Raw genomic sequence first — 24,168 nt, 5'->3', positions numbered from 1 at the left:
CGTAACTGCGCATGCGCCCGACTGGCCAAGCTTGTACGAGCTTTCCCGAGCCTGGCAGGCGTCGGAACGATGCATGCGCAATTACGATGTTGGCCTGCAACCATTTTTTTTACGGGCACCGGCTGCCCGTATTGGGCATTTACGGGCAGCCCGATTAGCGGGCGATTGGCAACACTGATTTGCCAGGACAAGTGCCGGCAGAGTAAATGACCCGGAACAGGGTCCTATTTGTCGGGACTGTCCCAGGAAAAACGGGACAGTTAACAAGTATGCAAACACAGAACGGGTGAGCTTGGAGACATACATCACATTGGGATCAGCAGCCATGTACATGAATCTACTGTGTCCCTCCTGACATGACTGCCTGGAAGGGGACACATTCTATACAAAATGAAAATAAAATTCCTTTCAGTTCTACTTTTAACATTTCTTGGTTGTTATGGGCTTTTACTTCTCATTCTTAGGGGTCAATATATCAACTTCAGTGTACTGCTTCCACCCGCAGTGAAGAGGTGAACAGACTGTATCACTCCCCGTCACTGGCCGTATCCGGTACTGCAGCAGCAGCAGCCTCGGAACTCTGATGGCCGTGCCTCGCTCCCGGCGGACGTTTTTCTTGTCTGCACACGTGATGACGTGGAGGTGTAAACATGGCGGCGGACATCACTCTGCTCTTCAGAGCCAGTGTGAAGACTGTGAAAACTCGCAATAAGGCGCTGGGGGTGTCCCTGCCGGAGACAGACGTGCTGAGGAAGAACCGGCCCCGGGGGACCTTCAGTGCCAGAGCCCGGGATGTGGTGAGTGCAGGCTGGGGGCAGAGAAGGGGACCTGTCAAAGCCAGCTGTTGTGGAACTACAACTCCCAGCGTGCCCTGACAGCTTCTACTGGGAGCTGAAGACCCTCTATTCATCATGGGTGAGGAGAGGGGAGAGCACCGGCCATCTCACAGCTTTTGTGGAACTACAACTCCCAGCATGTCCTCATATCTGCAGACCTTCCACCATATGCTGGGCGTGTATAAAATCGATAACCCTTTATGGACTGTAAACAGAGAGCGTATTGTAATGTGTCCTCAACACTTGTTGATGTCCTCTCACTGACAGCTTCCGCCGGGGCTTGTATTTCTGGCCGTCAGCTTCCCGCCTGGGGCTGTCCTTCCAGCCGTCAGCTTCCCGCCTGGGGCCTTGTCCTTCCAGCCGTCAGCTTCCCGCCTGGGGCTGTCCTTCCAGCCGTCAGCTTCCCGCCTGGGGCCTTGTCCTTCCAGCTGTCAGCTTCCGGCCGGGCCTTGTCCTTCCCGCCGTCGGCTTCAGCGGGGGCCTGTCCTTTCCGCCGTCAGTTTCCGCCGGGGCCTTGTCCTTCCCGCAGGGCCTTGTCTTTCCCGCCGTCGGCTTCCGCCGGGGCCTTGTCCTTCCCGCAGGGCCTTGTCTTTCCCGCTGTCGGCTTCCGCCGGGGCCTTGTCCTTCCCGCCGTCGGCTTCCGCCGGGGCCTTGTCCTTCCCGCCGTCGGCTTCCGCCGGGGCCTTGTCCTTCCCGCCGTCGGCTTCCGCCGGGGCCTTGTCCTTCCCGCCGGGCCTTGTCCTTCCCGCCGCCGGCTTCCGCCGGGGCCTTGTCCTTCCCGCCGCCGGGGCCTTGTCCTTCCCGCCGCCGGGGCCTTGTCCTTCCCGCCGCCGGGGCCTTGTCCTTCCCGCCGTCGGCTACCGGCTGGTCCTTGTGATTGCACAATATCTGGAGATAGGTGATTGAACTGATCTCATAAGTTGGTTGGGCTTAACAAGAAGTACCTGTACTCCTCCTCCTCCTTCACAGTGGATATCGGTGTGATCTAAGGTCTATATACAAGTCTTCTTGTCACTCTCCAGCTGGTGAGGAAACACAAGTCCCAGCACACCCCCTTAGAATGGGACCTGTACTTGCACAACAGCTGATAGAGATGTACTGTATAGATTATTCTTCATATGTCATGATAATACTGAGAGAAAAAAGATGCAAGATGTAAATATTATGTATTATAAAAGTGATACTTTTTATATATTGAAGAGGACCTGTCACTTTACAGGGGGTGTAATTAGCACAAGCCCCATTATGTCATGACAGCTTCTTCTAAAGTTTGTAAAGTATGATAATGAATGTTCAGAAGTATTAATATTCTTATGAATAGAAAAGGCAACCTTTCACTTTACAGCTTGTATGCAGCTCCCGGTACTGACTGGTTCTGATTATTTCCTTCACATAATAAAGTGTTTGTTTTATGTTCCATCTGGAACTCGATTTCAAATTTAATTTTGTGAAAATGAACAGAATATAGTACATTGCTGGGTGTAATGTAATGATAGATTTTACGTAGGTGGCTCCTAGGATGTGGAAATTTGTCACTTAATTGGAGAAAAGTGGAAACGTCCCTAAATTTACACAGCAAACACGTTTACAATGAAGTCTCTGTTTTATTCTCTGGAATTATTGACTTTACTGTGCATATTAAGTTAGCAGTGCATGTTACTTTATTCATTTAATTTAATGTTACCTAAAGTTACTGTTATTATTAAAGTGACTTTATTTAAAATACAAGTACTTGATATCACATGCTCTTATTAAGAACTTCTGGGTTTCCTTTCTTTTTTTTTTTTTAATCCTGTGGTGATGGACGCACAAAAACTAAACACTGTACGTGAACAAAAAAAGTGCATTTAGGTTGTGTCTGGTCTACCGAAGAAGAATGACCCCCTCCAAGGCTCAAAGGCTTCTGACGGAGGGTAAGGCGCACTCGGGTACTAGCAAAAAGACCTAACAGACCCCTCTCCTCATGATCCGCTGAAGCCAACCACCAAGTACAAGGTGAGGAACTCGCCTGAAGAGAGACTTCCTTAGACAGGGGAGCAAGGAACGTAATGGTCGCACATCCTTCCCACAGACTTCAGGGTAGGCCCAAGGACCCACACCCTCCATCCATCCAGTTCAGGTGCAATGGCTAGTTCTTGTGGCCTGGTAACAAAAATTGTCCTGGTCTCAGCCAAAAGGCCTAACCCAGGGATCCTCAAACTACAGCCCTCCAGCTGTTGTGGAACTACACATCCCATGAGGCATTGTAAAACTCTGACTTTCAAAGACATGACTAGGCATGATGGGAATTGTAGTTCCTGAACAACTGGAGGGCCATAGTTTGAAGACCCCTGGCCTAGCCCATGGGACATAGTGCAGAAAAAGACAAGGGTGTTGTGGCCAAGTGCTTGTTCTCACAGTCAGGTCCCAAACCCATTGTGATACTAGGGGCACTCCCAGGGCGCCACTCATGGAGGGCGCTTGACACCACAGGCTCTCCACCTTCCAAGCCCATTGCCAGACTAGGCAGCACTGTTCAAATCAGGAGACACTGGGCCCCTCTGAACCATCCACGTCAAGGAATTACTCCCGACCCACACTTTTTGTGGTGCACACTCCTATTTGGTTTCTTTGCCAATCGGGCATATATATTGTAAATGTAACCCCAATCACTAAAATCCTTCTGTAAGCTTTAACAAACTAATACAGAACCTAACCCATGTGTCACTCATGTGTATAATTGTCACAGTTGCTTTATACTGTAAATGGAACTGACTGGTGTCATAACTGATCACATGTGCAGGTTCATGACTGCTGCAGATCAGAGGCTAGGATGGCCGCTTCCTTGGCCCTAAAAGATAGGAGAGTGTCGTTTAGGCTCTGTTATATTAACCACTTCCAAACCATGTTATAGCCGAAAGACGGCTACAGCATGGCTGTTTTTCCAGGAGGACATTCATGATTTCCTCTAGGAACCACGCCCCTTGCGTGCCCCCTGAGGTGCGCTTTGTGATCGCTGTGTCCTTCAGATACAGCCGATCACAGATCATGGTAAAGGGCCAATCACAGCTGATCATGGTGTAAACAGAATTGCCGGTTATCTGCAGTGCTTTCCTCACGCTGTCACAGCAAGAGGAGAGCCGGTAACCGGCAATCCTGACAGGGGACACGTACACAGATAATAAGGGCACTGGTCATCAGTGCCATGATTATTAGTGCAGCCTATGAGCACCAATCAGTGAAGGAGAAAAATTACTTATTTTATAATAGAAACTAATAGGGCTGAAACAACTAAATCGATTATGAAAATAGTTGTCAACTTTTTTCATAATCGATTAGTTGGTCAGCCGATTAGTTGGCCTGCATACAGAATGCATTATTTGTTTACATATCAGGAAATCCAGTGCAGCACGCATACAGCTCAGTACACCATCCATACATATCAGTATACACAGTGCAGCACACATACAACTCAGTACACCCTCCATACATGTCAGTATACACAGTGCAGCACACATACAGCTCAGTACACCATCCATACATATCAGTATACACAGTGCAGCACGCATACAACTCAGTACACCCTCCATACATATCAGTATACACAGTGCAACACACATACAGCTCAGTACACCCTCCATACATATCAGTATACACAGTGCAGCACACATACAGCTCAGTACACCCTCCATACATATCAGTATACACAGTGCAGCACACATACAGCTCAGTACACCCTCCATACATGTTAGTATACACAGTGCAGCACACATACAGCTCAGTACACCATCCATACATATCAGTATACACAGTGCAGCACGCATACAACTCAGTACACCCTCCATACATGTCAGTATACACAGTGCAGCACACATACAACTCAGTACACCCTCCATACATGTCAGTATACACAGTGCAGCACACATACAACTCAGTACACCCTCCATACATATCAGTATACACAGTGCAACACACATACAGCTCAGTACACCCTCCATACATGTTAGTATACACAGTGCAGCACACATACAGCTCAGTACACCCTCCATACATGTTAGTATACACAGTGCAGCACACATACAGCTCAGTACACCCTCCATACATGTCAGTATACACAGTGCAGCACACATACAGCTCAGTACACCCTCCATACATGTCAGTATACACAGTGCAGCACACATACAGCTCAGTACACCCTCCATACATATCAGAAATCACCTTGGCACCAGGCAAAGCTACGTGGATGGCACTGGATTGAGTGGTACACACGGCGGAGTTCTGGAACTAAACGTCCAGAGCGGCTCATGTCCGGACAAGCCCCTCTTTATTAAGGATTTGTCTGCGAGCCAGATGCAGCCATCAAAAGAGCCACGTCTGGCTCGCGAGCCATAGGTTCCCTACCCCTGCTATAGAGGCTTCTGTAGATTGTGTCTACAGCTGGCCATTTCAACACATATTGAGCTGTCAGTCAATTGTTTACATTCGGAAACCAGGCTTAAGGCTGGTTTCACACTGGTGCAATGCCAGACATTGCATGTGATTTGCACCGCATTTCTGTGTGATGTGTGGCTGAAATCACATCACATTTGCACCGAAATAATGAAAGACCCTTTTTTGGTTCGCACTGGGTGTTTAGACCCATGTGATCTGATTCCACAGTTCGCGCTGTGCTCTGTGAACCAATTTGGGGCTGTCATTGTCTTTATATTGACACCTGCTGCGGTTTGCAGAGAGCAGTGTGAACGGCTTGCGAGTCAGATGCGATACGGGAATGCGCACAGGAATCGCTGTGCTTACCGCATCGCACCAGTGTGAACCCAGCCTCAGACATGATGTTTAGCCATTGCTGAAGTGCATGTATGTAGAAGGAAGTTGCTGCAATAGATCAGAAATGAAAAGAAAGATAAAAACAATATTTTATCTAAGGGAAAAAAGAAATGGTTGCTGCTGTCAGAATACAATGTCGTGGGGGGGGGGGAGGGGGGTGCTCCATTTACATAGTTTGTGTGGTTGGAGGAATCTGTTGGGCCTGGAGTTGTATAAAGTACTCAAAACCCATACTTGAGTAAAAGTACAAGTTCTCGATCAAAAAGTTGACTTGAGTAGAAGTACTAAAGTAGTCAACATTTTTTGTACTTAAGTATTGCAAGTAGTTTTTTTAAAAATGTTGCTACTCAAGTACTGAAAGTAAAAGTACAAGTACTGTGTTATGTAGTTATTAAAGAAAGAAGTCAAAAGTTTGAACATCATATTGTTTTTTTATTATTTCAAATGCAGCTTTTATTTATGCATACATTAGCATTTCTTTTCGTATGCGCTGATAATACACGTGTTTTTTTTTTTTTTTTTTTTTTAGTTTCAATAGATTTTTATTGATTTAAACAGAAAACAGAAGCTTCAAAACAAGCAGTTTACATACAGTGCCTCCATTACAACGAAGAAGATGTACATAGCAATGTCAATAATGCAGATATGAGGCATAAAATACAGCTATCAGTACACGGTTCACATGGAGCTTAAGTAAAGGTGTTAAAACAATTGCCCAAGGAAACGGAGGACCTCTCCACCCCTGGCACCCCCATGGGAACAACCTGTGACACAGGGGGGGTGTCCACCTTGGAGTACAAATAAACAGTAAATAATTCGCCTACTAAAGTGAACTTGCCGAAAAAACTGCCAATGGTGAGGGGCAAAGGCGTTGGTGAGCGTGGGGGAGGATGGGGAAGACACGAAAGGGGGGGAGGGATGTACATAAAGCGGGTTAAGAAGTTGGGGGGATAGTGGAGGGGGCAGGGTCATAAAATCCACCTTATGTTACATCAATCAATATTTCATTAGATGTTAACTGTGCATTTAGGGTGCTGGAGCCAAACATCCCATTTCCTGTGGAATGCTTTGGTGTTCAGGTAAATGCGGGAAAGAATACGTTCCATATCACACTGTTGGTTCAAGGTGTCAATGGTGTCTCCTAACAAGGGGGCTGTGGTGGACTTCCACAGTCTAGTGATGGTGAGTTTGGCCGCTAAGAGAAGATGAATCACCACTTGCCTGGAGGCAGGCCGTAATTCCTGTATACGGATGATAATACACATGTTTTGAGCTTCATGAAACCTGCCATCTACTGTTCTGGCAGTGGTAATTTTTATAATAGTAATGAGTAACTATGCAGCACAAAAAAAAAATATCAGAGTAGAAGTATTGAAATCATCGAAAAAATGTAGTGAAGTAGGAGAAAAAAAATTCTACTCTAGGAAAGTACAGATACCGCCTTTCGGTACTTAAGTACAGTAGTGAAGTAGTTCTACTTAGTTACTATACATCTCTGGTTGGGCCTGCTGGCTGAAAAAAAAACAAAGCAAACCTACCATCTATGGCCAGCTTAAGGGGGGTGGTCCCATAGAAGTCTATAGAGCAGTAATGTTTTGGGATTGCCAGGATGTAAACAATTACTAGAGACTGAGGCCATCGGATTAAGGGAAGTATCTGTGGAAGGGAACAGTTTTGCAAAAGGTTTGTTTTAAAGTGCACTTTAAGGTAATTTGTCCAAATAGAAATTGGAATCTGCCATTGACAAGGTTTTAAAGTGCATGCTCCAAGGGCGGGCATCCTTAACGCAGAACAAGCATGTGCCTCTCATAAAAGGAGTAAAATGAGGCTTTGCATTGTGCAGGAAGCAGTATCACTGCATCACAAATTCTCGATGAGAACCATATTCACCGCTGATCAGCTGATACTGGTCAGCATCATTAGAGAAGAAAAAAATTTGCAGACAGGATGTCTTAAAAAGGAAAGATGCAGTGGTTCCGGGGGACATCAAAGTCAAATAAAATCCTCTACTTAATCAGGTCCCACTTGAGATTTAATTTGAAACATAAGGCACACATGGGCCTATTCACAGACAATTTAATGTGATTAGTCATACAAGAGCTCTGAAAACTGTCCATCATATAGGAACATAGCTGGGGTTTAAACAGTTTTTAAAAGGGATGGAGAGAGACTTGTTGTCGATTTTGTGTTTTGTTTTCTTTATAAATTATGTACGTTCATAGAGGTTGAAATTCCAGTCTCTTCTGTCGCCCTCCAACTTTAGGAGTAATTTAAAGAGAAACTTTGCCTTCACCCTAAAGTGGTAGTAAAGTATTTTTTTTTTTTTTTAACTTATACCTACAATAACAATTTTCCCTATAATAAGTCTTACCTGTAGGTTTAGTGAGTATCTCCTAAAGTTGAGATATTCACACTGGATGCGGCCGGTGACGTCACGTATGCTAGACATTTTCGAGCTTTGTTCCACAACCAAGGACTCCTGCGTGCATGCACAGAGTGACGTCATTGCAGCCCTGGCCACTCATAAAGCTGGAGCCCAAGAACCTGAAAGAAAAACTGGGTGAAGATCGAAGCCTTGTCAGCGCTGACCGAATGCCGCTGCAGGGCTTTGTTCTAAGGTAAGTATTACATAATGTGCTAGTATGCGATGCACATTGTGCCATTGCCTCACATGGGATTTTTTTTTGGATGCTGCAGTTTACTACAACTTTAAGTTGGAATGGTAAACCTCTGCTCTTTCCATAATGTGCGGATAGGTACAGCATACTTATGTCTGCACTTTGTGGCAGACTCACCCTTGCTGAGGTAAATTGGCCAGCTAGAAGACAGGGAAAGTTGTTTTTTATTTATTTATTTTTTTAGCAAAGGAGACGTGCAAAGTTTAAAGCGGAACTAAAGTCCTGCTGTAAAATAACAGTGAGCAGGCAGGCTTTTATTGCAGAAGACACATTGCGCTGTCTCTTCTGAAGTAAAATGCCCCCACCTGCCTGCTCAGTATCTTCTCCGGCACTGTAAACTGTGCTGTGCATGGGCAACTCCGCTTACAGTGCTGGGCTGGTCTCCGACTGCCGGGATGAGTGCATGTGTGCGAGTGACGTCACCCCCCCCCCCCCCCCCCCCGCCAGCCAATGAAAGCCAGCACTCAAAAGAAGATGCCAGCGCTGGCACAGGACTGTTGGACAGGTGATTATGGAGACATTAGCTCCACTTTAAGAACACATGCAACAGGCGCCTTGACTATTGCAACTAACTCCTCATTGGCCTACTTCTACACAAATCATTCCCCCTTCATTGGATCATGACTGCCAGCCTGTCATGTCTATAGTAAATGCTGCTGCTAGACCCATTCACTTTGCCAATCCCTCCACTGCCCCAATGTATATCACCAACCTCATTTAAAATATCCCACAAACTGTCCACTCTACTCTTCCCAAGACCTCCTGCTCTCTAATGGCTCATTCACATGTGTGTCAATACCATTTATGTGGAATTTATTCGGTGTTTATAACCACCCGTCAATGCCTGCCATGAATATTACAATGGTACCACACAGTGCTGTTCAAACAGGAGTGGTTGTGTTGTGTCATGTTATAAATTAAGCAGCATGTCACTTTCATGAGGCATTGACACTTGTCAACCACCCCCATTAATTTCTGTGGTTCCCCGATAACTGCACCATAACAGCACCTGTGCTGCCTATACAACTTAAATCTGGCATTCTGCCAATCAAAAACCTTGAGCCAACATACCCACTCATTGGAATCGTTCCCACCAAATAGTATGCAGAAACAGCCCTGAAGAAGAGGGAGTCTATTCCCCTGAAATGCTTCTGGCTTGATGTACATGTTGCTAATTTTAATTAAAGGTCCATGAACCAAATTTTAGAAGTCCTTTTTCTCTGGACACTGGGCACTCCTTTCTTTTTAGTCTGCATGCCGAAACCACCTTAAGGTTGCACAGAAAAGGCAGCAGCCGGATCCCTGAGAGGGCCCATCGTCACCATACATCACTGTGCATTATCCACAGAAGGAGATATTTCTTCCTTTAGCCCACATTAATACCGACTCAGGACCAATGACCAATCCAGTCAGTCTAGCGCGGTCTCCAACACAAGCTACAAACCAGTTTATGTTAAAGTTGAACTATGGGAAAAACTGTTGTGTTTTTCTTTATTGTACATCACGGGACACAGAGCAGCCATATTCATTACTATCTGGGTTATACCCAACCTATAGGTGAATGGACACTGGCAACCAACAAGACAGGAAGTCCCTCTCTATATAATCCCTCCCATACAGAACGTACCTCAGTTTTTTCACCAGTGTCTTGGAGGTGATGGTCATGTTTGGAGAAGTTCTCCAGATTTTTTGAAAGAAGAAAAAAAGATTGTGTTCTAATCCCAGGTTAAGATCTCTGGATCCAAGGGGATTGGTAATCTGATCCATCCGAAAGTGGAAGACTGAAAGGATGGTACCTGAGCTTTGGTAAAGGAAAAAATGAGGTATTGCCTGTAATGCTAGACCCTGGGATCCGGACCCTTGGTAAGACCAACCCCAAAAGCATTCCGGCAAGGTGCTTTACAGGTCCAAGGGAGTGGCCCCAAAAATTAAGGGGACCCAGGCCTTGATGGTCAACAAGTGGCAGGACCCGCTGTGATGGGTGAAGACTGGATTCTTGTTATAGACAGAATCCTGCATTGGGAATGGTATGTTCACTTTAAATTATGTTGCACTGTTACCTTCTGATTTAACAGATGCCGGGTTCCTTTTTTTATGTCTCCACTAGGGGCAGTGTATGTATTTGCTGTGACAAGCGTAACTTGGATGCCTTAAAGTCTGTTCTTAAAACCTGATGCTTGGTGTGCAGGAACAGGCACTGACAGGTTCTGTTACCTGATGCTTCCCGCCTGCGCATTCGCACCCCTCTGTGGCTCTAGGTCAGAACCATGGCAAAGTCAGTGTAGCTTTCAGTAACAGGTGATCGCGCGTGTGCAAGTTCTTCTTCTTGTATGGGCAAGTGGAGCTGGGAAGGGGTGTGTCCATGATGCGTAGGCTTGCACGTGGCTTGCGGGCGTGCACATGCGCAGTAAACAGCACAAATGGAGTGGCATTTGAGGAGTGTTCCCGGTGACCCAAGCTTCTGTCAGAAGCTGGATGGGACACAGAGAAGCGGTAGCTGGGTGCATGAATCGCTGTGGGTGCATGCTTACAGGCACTAACAGGTTCTGCTACTTTGGGGATAACTGTGCTGTGTGTGATAAGCTATTCAGCTTGACACAAGTCTTGAGTAAAGTTAGTACCTCAAGTTTTTTTTTTTTCTTGCATAATGCAATGTCCTCCAGTAAGAGGAGTGGTGGTGGGGGGGGGGGTGTGGTCACAGCAGGAAGGTTTGGAAGATCCTAGCCCTGATTCCTCCTGTGTATTTACCTCACCTGAGAGGCCAGAGGTAACTGCCAATCTGAGCCATTACAGGTGTCAGGCATAGTAGCCACATCTAGTGCTTCTCTGTCTCAGTCAATGTTACTAAGGACGATTTGCCATTGGCTTTAGCTGGCCTTGAGGGTAAAGATGCTGGCAGCATGATTGCTTCAGCGTCACAAGGAGGGAGGAAACGTGATAGAGTCCCCCCCCCCCCCCCTTTGTTTTAGTTCAGGATTGGGCAGAGGATGTGGAAGAAGTAGCTTTAAATGGCTTAGAAGAAGGCCAAGCAGAGGATTCCACTTCTGGGGAGTCAGGAGCCATTCTTAGCATCTCCATCCCAGAGATTATTCATTCAGTCTCTTACTGAAATGGTGCAGTTTGGATTTAAATTACCTCCCTTAGAGATTTCTGAAGTCTTTTTACTCATGAGGCTCATTACGCCCTCCTCAAAATCCTCAGGCTTTTCCCTTACATCCGCTCTTAGAGCAGATAGATTGGGATCATCCTAATAGGATTTTTATTCCTCCCAAAAGGTTTTCCTTTTTGTTTCCCATGGAGGAAAAGTTCATAAGATAATGGAGTATACCTACAGTGGATGCTGCTTGCTTCTGTAAACAGAAATTTAACTTGTCCTGTAGATAATGGCCGAGTTTTTAAAGATCCGGCTGTGAAGAAATTGGAATATTTGCTAAAAGCTTCCTTTGCTATTGCAGGGTCTGCAATACAACCGGCAGTGGCGGCTATAGGAGTTTGTCAGTCTTTGAAAGACCATATTAAATGAGTATCCAGGACTGTTCCTTCTGAAGGAGAGTCTGTTGAAGATTTGGTAGATCTACCTAGAGCTTTGTGTTTTGTCAGTTCATATGTGCAGAATCCTGTGGCTAAAAATTCTCAGTCTGATGGTGGTTCTTTCATATAGTGTCCCCCCCTCCCCTCAAGTGCATTGCTTTGGGACGTCCCAGATAGTAAGGAATATGACTGCTCTGTGTCCTGTGATAAGAAAACTGATTTTTCCTACAGCTTACCTGTAAAATCCATTTCTTGGAGTACATCACGGGGCACAGAGGTCCCTCCCCTACTGTCTGGGATGTTTATTGCTTGCTGCAAAACTGAGGTACTTCCTGTATGGGAGGGGTTATATAGAGGGGGACTTCCTGTCTTGTTGGTTGCCAATATCCATTCACCTATAGGTGGCGCATAACCCAAATAGTAATGAATATGGCTGCTCTGTGTCCCGTGATGTACTCCAAGAAAAGGATTTTACAGGAGAGCTGTAGGAAACATAATTTTTTTTTTCCCATTTTTAGATAAAGTAAGGGTTGGTTATAACCCCTGTTGGATTTGTTTTCGCCATCTCTGTCCCATTGCTGAAATTTCCCTTCACTTCTTGTCCCATAGCCAAACAGGGAGTGAGAGGAAATCCCTGCAAATTAAGGGACTTCCTTGGGGACCACCATGTCTCCAAAACCAGTGTCCCTGTTGGAAGATTTCCCCTCTATTACTTTTCTAGGGACAAATTTGTGATTTTTTTTTTTTTTCTTTACTTTTATTGATCATGGTAAATGAGACTAACGGAGAGGGTGAATCTCCTCAATGGGGGCCCGGACAGCAATAAAAACTAACAAGCATTCTAATCCCTCTCCACTCTGTCCAAAACTAACAGAAAAAACAGAAAAAATTTTGCCTTTAGTTATACTTTAAAAAGGACCATAAGTACTGTGCTATTATTTGATATTTTTTTAATGAAACCCAAATCCAACAAAAAATACTGCAGTTCCAAAATAGGTTTTTGGTGCAATTTTTTTTTTCTTCTTTTAAGTAAAAAATGTAATACTGAAAGAAATAATGATTGGAGTCCCATATAATGGAAAGCTATTTAAAATTCCTTAATGCACGTTTTACTTTACAGTGGAATTTAGCAATTTTGTACCTTGTACACAGGCACTTTCCACTTAGATACAAGCAGACAGTATCCAGTTTTGGAGTCCTTATTCCCCGCGGGAGTATGGAATTGTCAGAACTAATTTTGTTACTTTACATCCAGAGAAAATGCCATTTGTCTTGTGTTACCAAAGCATGAATGTACATTTAATTGCCAGATGTTCATTTCTGCTGTTTGATTTGTGCAACTCTATATTGAGGGAGAATCATTCAGTGGAATTCTACAAATATGAGGTATCGTTCTTTGCCTTGTCCTAATCTAATCATTTTACTAAGACAGTTCCATGTATTCTTCTGGGTTTAGAAAAGTAAGATTACAGTGACTTTCTATTGGATAAATCACTCTAAAGCCATGTCCTTAATTAGCCTTTCAAAGAAGAAAAATATTTTATGGTTTTTGTAATACTGAAAGACCTGATTGTCCAATGACTATTCTTGGAGGATCCATGGCCTTTCACCAGTATAACTGGTGCAGGGAAGTCTGCCTTGTATCAGTTATAAAACTACTAGGTGGTCATTATTTACTATGTGGGGGGCAGTTTATTTTTCAAACACTACCAGTGTTTACTGGAAATTACTTCAAATTTTTTTGTAACCCGATTTTACCACTTGCCTACTGGGCAGTCCAACCCCCTTCCTGCCCAGGCCAATTCTCCGCTTTCAGCGTTGTCACACTTTGAATGACAATTGCGCGGTCATGCAACGCTGTACCCAAATTACATTTTTATCATTTCTTTTGGGGGTATTTAATCAATACTGGGGTTTTTATTTTTTGCTTAACCAACAAAAAAAAGCCCCAGTTTTTATAGTTTGTTATAAAATTTTGCAATCAGGTAATTTTTTCTCCTTCGCTGATGGGTTCTGATGAGGCGGCACTGATGGGTTCTGATGAGGCGGCACTGATGGGCGCTGATGAAATGGCGACACTGATGGGCGCTGATGAGGCGGCACTGATGGGCAATGGTAGGTGGCGCTGATGAGCACTTATATGTGGCGCTGGCAATGATAGGCACTGGTAGGTGACACTTATGGGCAGCACCCATGATTGGGCACTGGTAGGTGGCGATGGTGGGCACAGATGCCCCTCTCCTCTTCAGGACCGATATCCCTCTGACAGCAGCGATGATTGGCTTTCTTTTTTTCTCCTCACACTGACAGCGTGAGGAGAAAAAAAAACAGCTGATTACATCACAGGATCAGCTGTAATTGGCTGACAGCTGATCAACGTGGTAAGGGGCCGGGACCAGCCCCTTACTCCGATCTGTGATCAGCTGAGTCTCATGAACTCGCTGATCACAAAGCGAGCCGGGAGGACGTACATGGATGCCCTCCCGGAAATTAAGGTCTGCGCTGTAGCTGTCTTTCGGCTATAGCGCAGCCTTGAAGAGGTTACTGTCATTTGATGCTGTGGGCACATTTCCTGTCTTTCTCTAACTAGCCTCGAGGTTCACAAAGCATTTAACTCGGGTAATTTTTTTAATTTTTTGTATTATTAATTTATTACAGATACTTATAAAGCACCGACAATGTACAGTTCCTTGTAAAAATGTATTCATACCGCTTGAAATTTTCAGCATTTTGTCATGTTACCAAAAACTTAAATGTATTTTTTTGGGATTTTATGTAATAGTCAACATAAAGTGGTGGCACATAATTGTGAAGTGGAAGGAAAATGATAAATAAATGGTTTTCAAATTTTTTTACAAGTATCTGAAAAGTGTGGCCTGAATTTGTATTCAGCCCACCTGAGTCAATACATTGTGGAACCCCCTTTCTATGCAATTACAGCTGCAAGTCTTTTGGGGTATGTCTCTACCAGCTTTGCACATCTAGTGCAAAAAAAGCTCAAGCTCTGTCAGATTGGATGGAGAGTGTCTGTGGACAGCAATTTTCAAGTCTGACCACATATTCTCAATTGGATCTAGGTCTGGACTTTGACTGGGCTATTCTAACACATAAACAGTATCTCACAAAAGTGAGTACACCCCTCACATTTTTGTAAATATTTTATTATATCTTTTCATGTGACAATACCGAAGAACTTACACTTCGCTGCAATGTAATGTACAGCTTGTATAACAGTGTAAATTTGCTGTCCCCTCAAAATAATTCAATACACAGCCATTAATGTCTAAACCGCTGGCAACAAAAGTGAGTACACCCCTAAGTGAAAATATCCAAATTGGGCCCAATTAGCCATTTTCCCTCCCAGGTGTCATGTGACTCGTTAGTGTTACAAGGTCTCAGGTGTGAATCCTGAGCAGGTGGGTTAAATTTGGTGTTATCGCTCTCAGTCTCTGGTCACTGGAAGTTGAACATGGCACCTCATGGCAAATAACTCTCTGAGGATCTGAAAAAAAGAATTGTTGCTCTACATGAAGATAGCCTAGGCTATAAGAAGATTGCCAAGACCCTGAAACGGAGCTGCAGCACGGTGGCCAAGACAGTGGTTTAACAGGACAGGTTCCACTCAGAACAGGCCTCGCCATGATAGACCAAAGCAGTTGAGTGCATTAGCTCAGTGTCATATCCAGAGGTTGTCTTTGGGAAATAGACGCATGAGTGCTGCCAGCATTGCTGCAGAGCTTGAAGGGGTGGGGGGTCAACCTGTCAGTGCTAAGACCATATGCCGCTCACTGCATCAAATTGGTCTACATGGCTGCCGTCCCAGAAGAAAGCCTGTTCTAAAGATGATGCACAAGAAAGCCCGCAAACAGGTTACTGAAGACAAGCAGACTAAGGACATGGATTACTGGAACCATGTCCTGTGGTCTGATGAGACCAAGATAAACATATTTGGTTCAGATGGTGTCAATCGTGTGTTGGCAGCCAGGTGAGGAGTACAAAGACAAGTGTGTCTTGCCTACAGTCAAACATGGTGGTGAGAGTGTCATGGTCTGGGGCTGCATGAGTGCTGCCGGCACTGGGGAGCTACAGTTCATTGAGGGAACCATGAATGCCAACATGTACTGTGACATATTGAAGCAGACCATGATCCCCCCTCTCTTCTGAGACTGGGCCGCAGGGCGGTATTCCAACATAACGACCCCAAACACACCTCCAAGACGACCACTGCCTTGCTAAAGAAGCTGAGGGTAACGGTGATGGACTGGTCAAACATGTCTACAGACCTAAACCCTTTTGAGCATCTGTGGGGCATTCTTTTGTCATGGAGGAGTGGAAGAGGAACTCCAGTGGCAACCTGTGAAGCTCTGGTGAACTCCATGCCCAGGAGGGTTGAGGCAGTGTTGGAAAATGATGGTGGCTACACAAAATATTGACACTTTGAACACAATTTGGACGTTTTCACAATTCGGGGTGTACTGCCTTTTTTGCCAGCGGTTTAGACATCAATGGCTGTGTTTTCAATTATTTTGAGGGGACAGCAAATTACATGGTTATACAAGCTGTACACTCGCTACTTTACATTGTAGCAGTGTCGATTCTTCAGTGTTGTCATTTTGTAAAGGTATAATAAAATATTTATGAAAATGTGAGCAGTGTACTCACTTTTGTGAGATACTGTATGCTTTGATCTAAACCATTCCATTGTAGCTCTGGCTTTAAGTTTAGGGTCGTTGTCCTGCTGGAAGGTGAACCTCCGCCCCAGTCTCAAATCTTTTGCAGACTCTTAACAGGATTTCTTCTAAGATTGCCCTGTTTTTGGCTCCATTCCATCTTCCCATCAACTCTGACCAGCTTCCCTGTCCCTGCTGAAGAAAAGCATCCCCACAACATGATGCTCCAACCACTGTGTTTCACAATGGGGATGGTGTGTTCAGGGTATTGTGCAGTGTTTGTTTTCCACCACACATAGCGTTTTGGTTTTAGACCAAAAAGTTAAATTTTGGTCTCATCTGACCAGAGCACCTTCTTCCACATGTTTGCTGTGTCCCCCACATGGCTTCTCACAAACTGCAAACGGGACTTCTTATGGCTTTCTTTCAACAATGGCTTTCTTCCTGCCACTTTTCCATAAAGGCTTGTGGAGTGCATGACTAATAGTTGTCCTGTGGACAGATTCTTCCACCTGAGCTGTGGATCTCTGCAGCTCCTCCAGAGTTCTCTTGGCTACTTCTCTGATTTAATGTTTTTCTTGTCCGGCCTGTCAGTGTAGGTGGAAGGCCATGTAGGTTTGCTATTGTGCCATACTATTTCCATTTTCAGATGATGGATTGAACAGCGCTCTGTGGGATGTTCAAAGCTTGGGATTTTTTTTTATAACCCTACCCTGCTTTAAACGTCTTTATCCCTGTCTTGTATGTTCCTTGGCCTTCATGATGCTGTGATTTCACTAAGGTTCTCCGACAAATCTCTGATGGCTTCACAGAACAGCTGTATTTATACGGAGATTAAATTACACACAGGTAGACTCTATTTGCTAATTAGGTGACTTCTGAAGGCAATTGGTTTCCCTAGATTTTAGTTATTGGTATCAGAATAAGGCTCCTTGCACACTGGCCTAAAAATTGCTGCTTCTACAGGAATTTTGGGCACTGCCTGTAGAAGCAGCTCAATGTTAGATCCTATGTGTCCATGCACATTAGGATGATTACAGGCATATTTTGAGCTCAACATTTAGAGACAGGAAAAAACAACCCTTCTGGTTTGCGTTTCTGATTGGATTTTACTGGCAGAATAAAACGCAAAACTCGTCTAACCTTTGCACAAAAAATGCTCTATATATGAGCGTTTTTTCTGCCAAGGGAACTGGAGTTTTTCTTTTTTTTTTTTTTTTTTTTTTAAGCCCAGTGTGCATTGAGCCTAAAGGGGGCTAAATACAAATGCACACTTTTCAGATATTTATTAGTAAAAAATTTTAAAAAACATTTATCATTTTTCCTTCCACGTCACAATTATGTACCACTTTATGTTGGACTTAAAATACATTTAGGTCTTTGGTTGTAACATGACAAAGTGTGGAAAATTTCAAGGGGTATGAATACTTTTCCAAGGCACTGTACGCAGTGCTTTACATTTACGTATATTGTACATTCACATCGGTCTTTGCTGTCATAGGAGTTGTAAAGTCAGAAGGTTTCTTTATCTTAATGCATTCCTATGCATTAAGATAAAAAGCCTTCTGTGTGCAGCAGCCCCCCCGCACCCTAATACTTACCTGAGGTCCCTCTCTGTCCGGCGATGTCCACGAGTGTCTCAGCTGTCCGAGATTCTCCCTCTTGTTTTGACTGAGACACAGCAGCGGTGCCATTGGCTGCTGCTGTCAAAGTAAGCAAGCCAATCAGGGGAGGGGGCGGGGCCGGAGGCACTGCGCTCCTTGTCTGAATGGACACAGGGAGCTGCGACTCGGCTCGGGTGCCCCCATAGCAAGCTGCTTGCTGTGGGAGCACTGATCAAGAGGGAGGGGCAAGGAGCACAAAAGAGGGACCCCAGAATGGGAGGATCCAGGCGGCTCTGTGCAAAGTCATCTGCAACAGGGCAGGGAAGTATAATATATGTTTGTTATTTTTATAGGAAAAAAAAATGAGACTTTACAATCGCTTCAAGGATTTTATAATGTAATGTCCCGAACTCCCATTCATACAGTCGGGTCCATAAATATTGGGACATCGACACAATTGTAATCTTTTTGGCTCTATACACCACCACAATGGATTTGAAATAAACAAACAAGATGTGCTTTAACTGCAGACATTCAAATTAGGTGAACGGTGTAGGAATTACAACAGTTTGTATATGTGCCTCCCACTTTTTAAGTGAATAAAAGTAATGGTTATGATTAACAATCCTAAATCAAACTTTCACTTTTTGAAACTTGGTTGCAAATCCTTTGCAGTCAATTACAGCCTGAAGCCTGGAACGCATAGACATCACCAGACGCTGAGTTTCATCCCTGGTGATGCTCTGCCAGGCCTCTACTGCAACTGTCTTCAGTTCCTGCTTGTTCTTGGGGCATTTTCCTTTCAGTTTTGTCTTCAGCAAGTGAAATGCATGCTCAATCGGATTCAGGTCAGGTGATTGACTTGGCCATTGCATAACATTCCACTTCTTTCCCTTAAAAAACTCTTTGGTTGCTTTCGCAGTATGCTTCGAGTCATTGTCCATCTACACTGTGAAGCACCGTCCAATGAGTTCTGAAGCATTTGGCTGAATATGAGCAGATAATATTGCCTGAAACACTTCAGAATTCATCCTGCTGCTTTTGTCTTCCCATCACTCTGGTACAAGTTGATCTTGGTCTCATCTGTCCATAGGATGTTGTTCCAGAATTGTGAAGACTCTTTTGTTTGGCAAACTCTAATCTGGCCTTCCTGTTTTTGAGGCTCACCAATGGTTTACATCTTGTGGTGAACCTTCTGTATTCACTCTGGTGAAGTCTTCTCTTGATTGTTGACTTTGACACACATACACCTACCTCCTGGAGAGTGATCTTGATCTCGTCAACTGTTGTGAAGGGTGTTTTCTTCACCAGGGAAAGAATTCTTCCGTCATCCACCACAGTTGTTTTCCGTGGTCTTCCGGGTCTTTTGGTGTTGCTGAGCTCACCGGTGCATTCTTTCTTTTTAAGGATGTTCCAAACAGTTGATTTGGCCACACCTAATGTTTTTGCTATCTCTCTGATGGGTTTGTTTTGTTTTTTCAGCCTAATGATGGCTTGCTTCACTGATAGTGACAGCTCTTTGGATCTCATATTGAGAGTTGACAGCAAAAGATTCCAAATGCAAATAGCACACTTGAAATGAACTCTGGACCTTTTATCTGCTCCTTGTAAATGGGATAATGAGGGAATAACACACACCTAGCCATGGAACAGCTGAGCAGCCAATTGTCCCATTACTGTTGGCCCCTTAAAAAGTGGGAGGCACATATGCAAACTGTTGTAATTCCTACACCTTTCACCTGATTTGGATGTAAATACCCTCAAATTAAAGCTAAAAAGTCTGCAGTAAAAGCACATGTTGTTTTCATTTCAAATCCATTATAGAGCCAAAAATATTAAAATTCTGTTGATGTCCCAATATTTATGGACCTGACTGTACATACACATACTAATGCCAGTTTAAAGAGGAGCCAATTCACCTACCAGCGTGTCTTGGAGTGTGGGAGGAAACCAGAGTACCCGGAGGAAACCCACGCAGGCACAGGGAGAACATTCAAAGGTTATGCCATGGTTGGGATTTGAACCAACAGCCCCAGTGCTGTCAGGCAGAAGTGCTAACCACTTAGCCACTGTGTTGTCCCACATTATTATTATTGGATGGGCATTTAGGTTGTGTGTTGACGTTTTTATAAACACAAGAGACAGTAGAGAAGGTGTCTACATGTCTCAATTTTATCACAAATCCCAGAAACAAGGGTTTTATTTCCCCTTTATGGCTACATGTACACGGGACGTTGTAAAAAGTCCTTTGATCGCTGGTATTTAAAGGACGTTTAAAACGTCCGTTGTGTCGCGTTTGCAGCCGTGTTTAACAGGCGTTTGCACTCAGAACCGTTTCTAGAGGTCAAAAAATCATTCCCCTTTTAAAATGGAAAAACGCGAGCGCGGGTGATCGCGTTCGGTTTTTGCGTTTGAAACGCCAGTAAACACACGTTCTGTACATCCTGAACGCAAATAATTGCTTTCCAAAAAACGACACTGAACTCAACTGCCTCTAAATGACTGTAAACAACTCAGTGTACATGGACAGATAAGATAACATAGAGGTGGGGTCAGGGGCTGCTGAAAAAAATGCCCAACTGCTCAAAAACATCCGTTTACAAGTTGCAGTGTACATGAGGCCTAAGGATAGTGGGCAGGGCAGTACCATACAAGTAATTGCTTTATGCCACTTAGCCTTCTGTACATCCAAACTGCTGGTTTATATCACAATCCAGAATAATATTTTTGAGACATTTATTCCAAACTGAACAAGGCGGTTTCTGGCTTTTTACATATAAATTTAGCGCACCTGATTTTTTATGTGTCACAAATCCGAGGTGGGAAGAACACTATAAGAAATGTCACCCTCACCCCCGAGGTGTGTGCCAGATTACTTGATGAGGTATTATCAGCACTCTATTAAACAAATGACCGTGCTAAAATAAAATGTGAGCATACACAACTACAGATGCAAATAATGGGTAGACCCGTGAGCAACCAATCCAATCAATGGCCCTCAAAGAGGTCGTGACAAATGGTGAGTGTGTTAATCAACAAACTTAAACTAGTAACAACAAAATTGTCTGTGCGTGAATAAAACAGTATCCCTCAATGGGGCTATACCGCTGGCTTTTTGCTATCTTCGGGGAAGCGTATGATAAGAATAATGCCCCGTACACACTCAACGATTGTTGGCCGTGAATTTTCGGCCAACGTCCGATCGGCCGATTTTCGGCTTGTTAGTATGATGCTTCTGACAACCGACTGCGACTTTTCGGCCGAACAAAATCTGGTGTGCAGGCTATAAAATTTTTGTTGGCCGTCAACAGAACGGCCGATTTTCCGTCAGTCAGTACAGATTTTAAGCAACCAGAAAGTATTACCAACAGGTAATGGTGAGGGGCAGAAAAGAAGAACTCAAGCTCTGCATTTCTATTTTTGTTCTATAGTTCATGTATTGAGAACAGGGCTAAGGTAGGAGAGGGGCATGTTGGCAAGAGAGCCAGTGCACTTTCGCACCCTTTTTTTTTTTTTTCTGGTACTGTATATTGAATGGACTTTTTTAAAAGTATGCTGCATGCAAAACAGAGACAATGGCAGTCTTTAGTTTTGGTGAGCATCTTGGCATGGTCATGTTTGTCCAACAGAAAGTGTACTTCTATGGAACAGGGCAGCAAGTACAAGCAGTGCCGCTGTACTGTGTGTACGGAATTCAATGGATGCCACTGATCTGTTTATTATACAAATATGTGCAGACTCTGCATTTAATTACAATTAAATTGGTGTGCATTAAGTATACAGATTACAGTGCTGTCTGTCCCGGCTTCCTGAGTCTGCTGCTGAGGCCTTTGACAGGAGAGAGACAATGCTCTGATTTTAGTTCTAATAGTATAATTTATACAAAGTTTGACAGGAGTAGGACATTACAGCCCACCTGTATCCATCTAAATTGGTGTTTAGTAAACGGTTTTCTGGCTATTTGTTAAAATAGATTGGGATTATAATCCCTCAACTTGCAAAATAACTAATTCTGTTTAAAATGGAAAGCCAAAATAGATTTAAAACAAAATTATAAATACCTTTTTTTTCTCCCTTTTTCATAAGTGATCACTTTACCTCTGTTCTCAGCTGCACAAGAGCTGGAGGAAAAGATACAGCAGTACACTAATCTTCCCAGTAAGTGTGTTCGGCGGGGGGCGCGATATGTCATGATATTAGGACAAGTCTGATCATGGGAGGAGAGCATATAAATAAGCATAAAAGTGCCACAATGGCTTTGCCTCCACTGAGGATAGGTTAGGGATAATATTCAAATATAAAAGTACCACATCATAAACCATCACCCCTCAAGTAGTACAGGGGGCGTGATCCTCTAGATTACCAACAACACATAAATAAGAGGACTAAAGGTCCACAAGAATATCATCAAAGAGGAATCAACCAGGTTGCAAAAATATAAACAGCTTTATTAATAAGTATCCAAAGATACCTCCACCATTACAATAAAATAAAATGACAACGTTGTCACCATAGACGGGCAGCTTCTGCAGGCATGCATCCGTCCACACTCGTACATCTATGCCAGGATGAGATTAGTATACAGCAAGGGCAAACTAACTACCATGATAAGGGTAATCTCTCCAGAACCATATGTTGCAGCCCTGCAAGTATAGTGTGTCAGTCTGGAGCCCTATATGTAGAGGATAAATTTGCCAGCAGCAACCGGGAGCATACTAGGTGTAAGGTAAGTAGGAAGTCCTGCTCCAATAAGTGTGGCTGAGTGCTCATGTACATTGTCAGTCCACAAGTAAGGAACCGCAGGCAGGTAAACAGACAGATGATGTGCTCTGAACCCGACGGCTACTTTGGCTAAGCAGGCCGGTTAAAGGCAGGTGAAGTGGGGGGAGATCTGTGTGCATTTGTGGAAATGGAGATTGAACTGCATGAGGGTGAGACCATGTCCATTAGCGAAGTATAGAATAAAGTCAGTCCAGGAAATCTCACCACTCCCTGGCAGCACTGGTGTAATCCTGTGTGTCCCGGATGGGATCAGCTTCCTGTTTACAGCTCGTCTCCGCTTCCCTGCACCTTCAGTATATCCTGGCTATTTCCCTAAATAGCCGGCATATACTGAAGGTGCAGGGAAGCGGATTCCAAATGGGACACACAGGAGTACACAAGCGCTGACGAGGAGTGGTTCGATTTTCTGTCCACATTGGAAAATTTCCCCCTTATTACTTTGGGCTGTCCCCAGAAAAGTTTGGGATTTTCTTTTACTTTCACATATTGATAAACAGAACAAATGGGTTGAAACTTCCTAACGGGAGCACAGACAACAATATAAACCTAATATGTGTTCTAATCCATCTCCACTCTATCCAAAACTTAAAAAAAAAAGTTTTGTCTTTAATTCTACTTTTTAGGTGGTAAACTGTACCAAAATTTGTGTATGTGCCATTTTGGCAGCACACTGAAATGCATGCCAGCATGCTCTGATGAAGTTGACTTTACCACTGAAACACATTGGCCAAGGATACACAACCCCTGAGGTGTGTAGCAGCTTGTGGAGTATTAGGTGTGGTGTGATCCTAGTGATTTTTATGGGACTTATCAGTACTTTTTTTGGTATAGAGTACAGCAACACCTTTTCCCATGAGTGGATTTGAAGCTTGCATATTACTTACAATTGTGAGTCATTTTTAAGTTACTTTTAATAAATGTTTCCAGTGTTCTCTTTGAGTTTTCTTGTATTCATTAGTGGATTAGCTTGATGATCCAGGAACTGCATGAATGGCAATCACATGGTTGTACAGAGTGAAAATATCTAAAGGCCCGTACGACTAACGATTGACCAATTATCTGATCGTTTGTTAATTTCAACAGCCGATTCCGACTTTTCGGACAACAATACCTGAAGGTGCAGGCTATACATTTTTTATCGTAAGTGAACAAGAATTTTCATTTAGTTAGTACAGTTTTAGTCCGAAAATATCGTAAGAGCCAGACTACGTATGCTCAGAAAAGGAAGAATTCATTACAAAACAATTCAATACTTTACATC

The 24,168-nt window shown here is 43.9% G+C and overlaps 1 protein-coding gene across 1 annotated transcript in view; it reads left to right on the top strand.

Moving 5' to 3' along the window:
• Positions 1-647: 647 nt before the first annotated feature.
• STX18 (syntaxin 18) overlaps positions 648-24,168 on the top strand; it is a 310,842-nt gene continuing 287,321 nt past the window's right edge. Inside the window, exon 1 of the mRNA XM_082243526.1 lies at positions 648-797. Coding sequence (XP_082099652.1) covers positions 651-797 — 147 coding nt within the window. The 5' untranslated portion in view covers positions 648-650. The remainder of the gene's footprint in view (positions 798-24,168) is intronic.

Source organism: Pelophylax lessonae, assembly GCF_965119305.1.
Source record: "Pelophylax lessonae genome assembly, chromosome: 1".
NCBI lineage: Eukaryota > Metazoa > Chordata > Amphibia > Anura > Ranidae > Pelophylax > Pelophylax lessonae.
The sequence above is the reverse complement of the archived record's forward strand: the minus strand, read 5'-3'. Positions and strand labels throughout refer to the sequence as shown.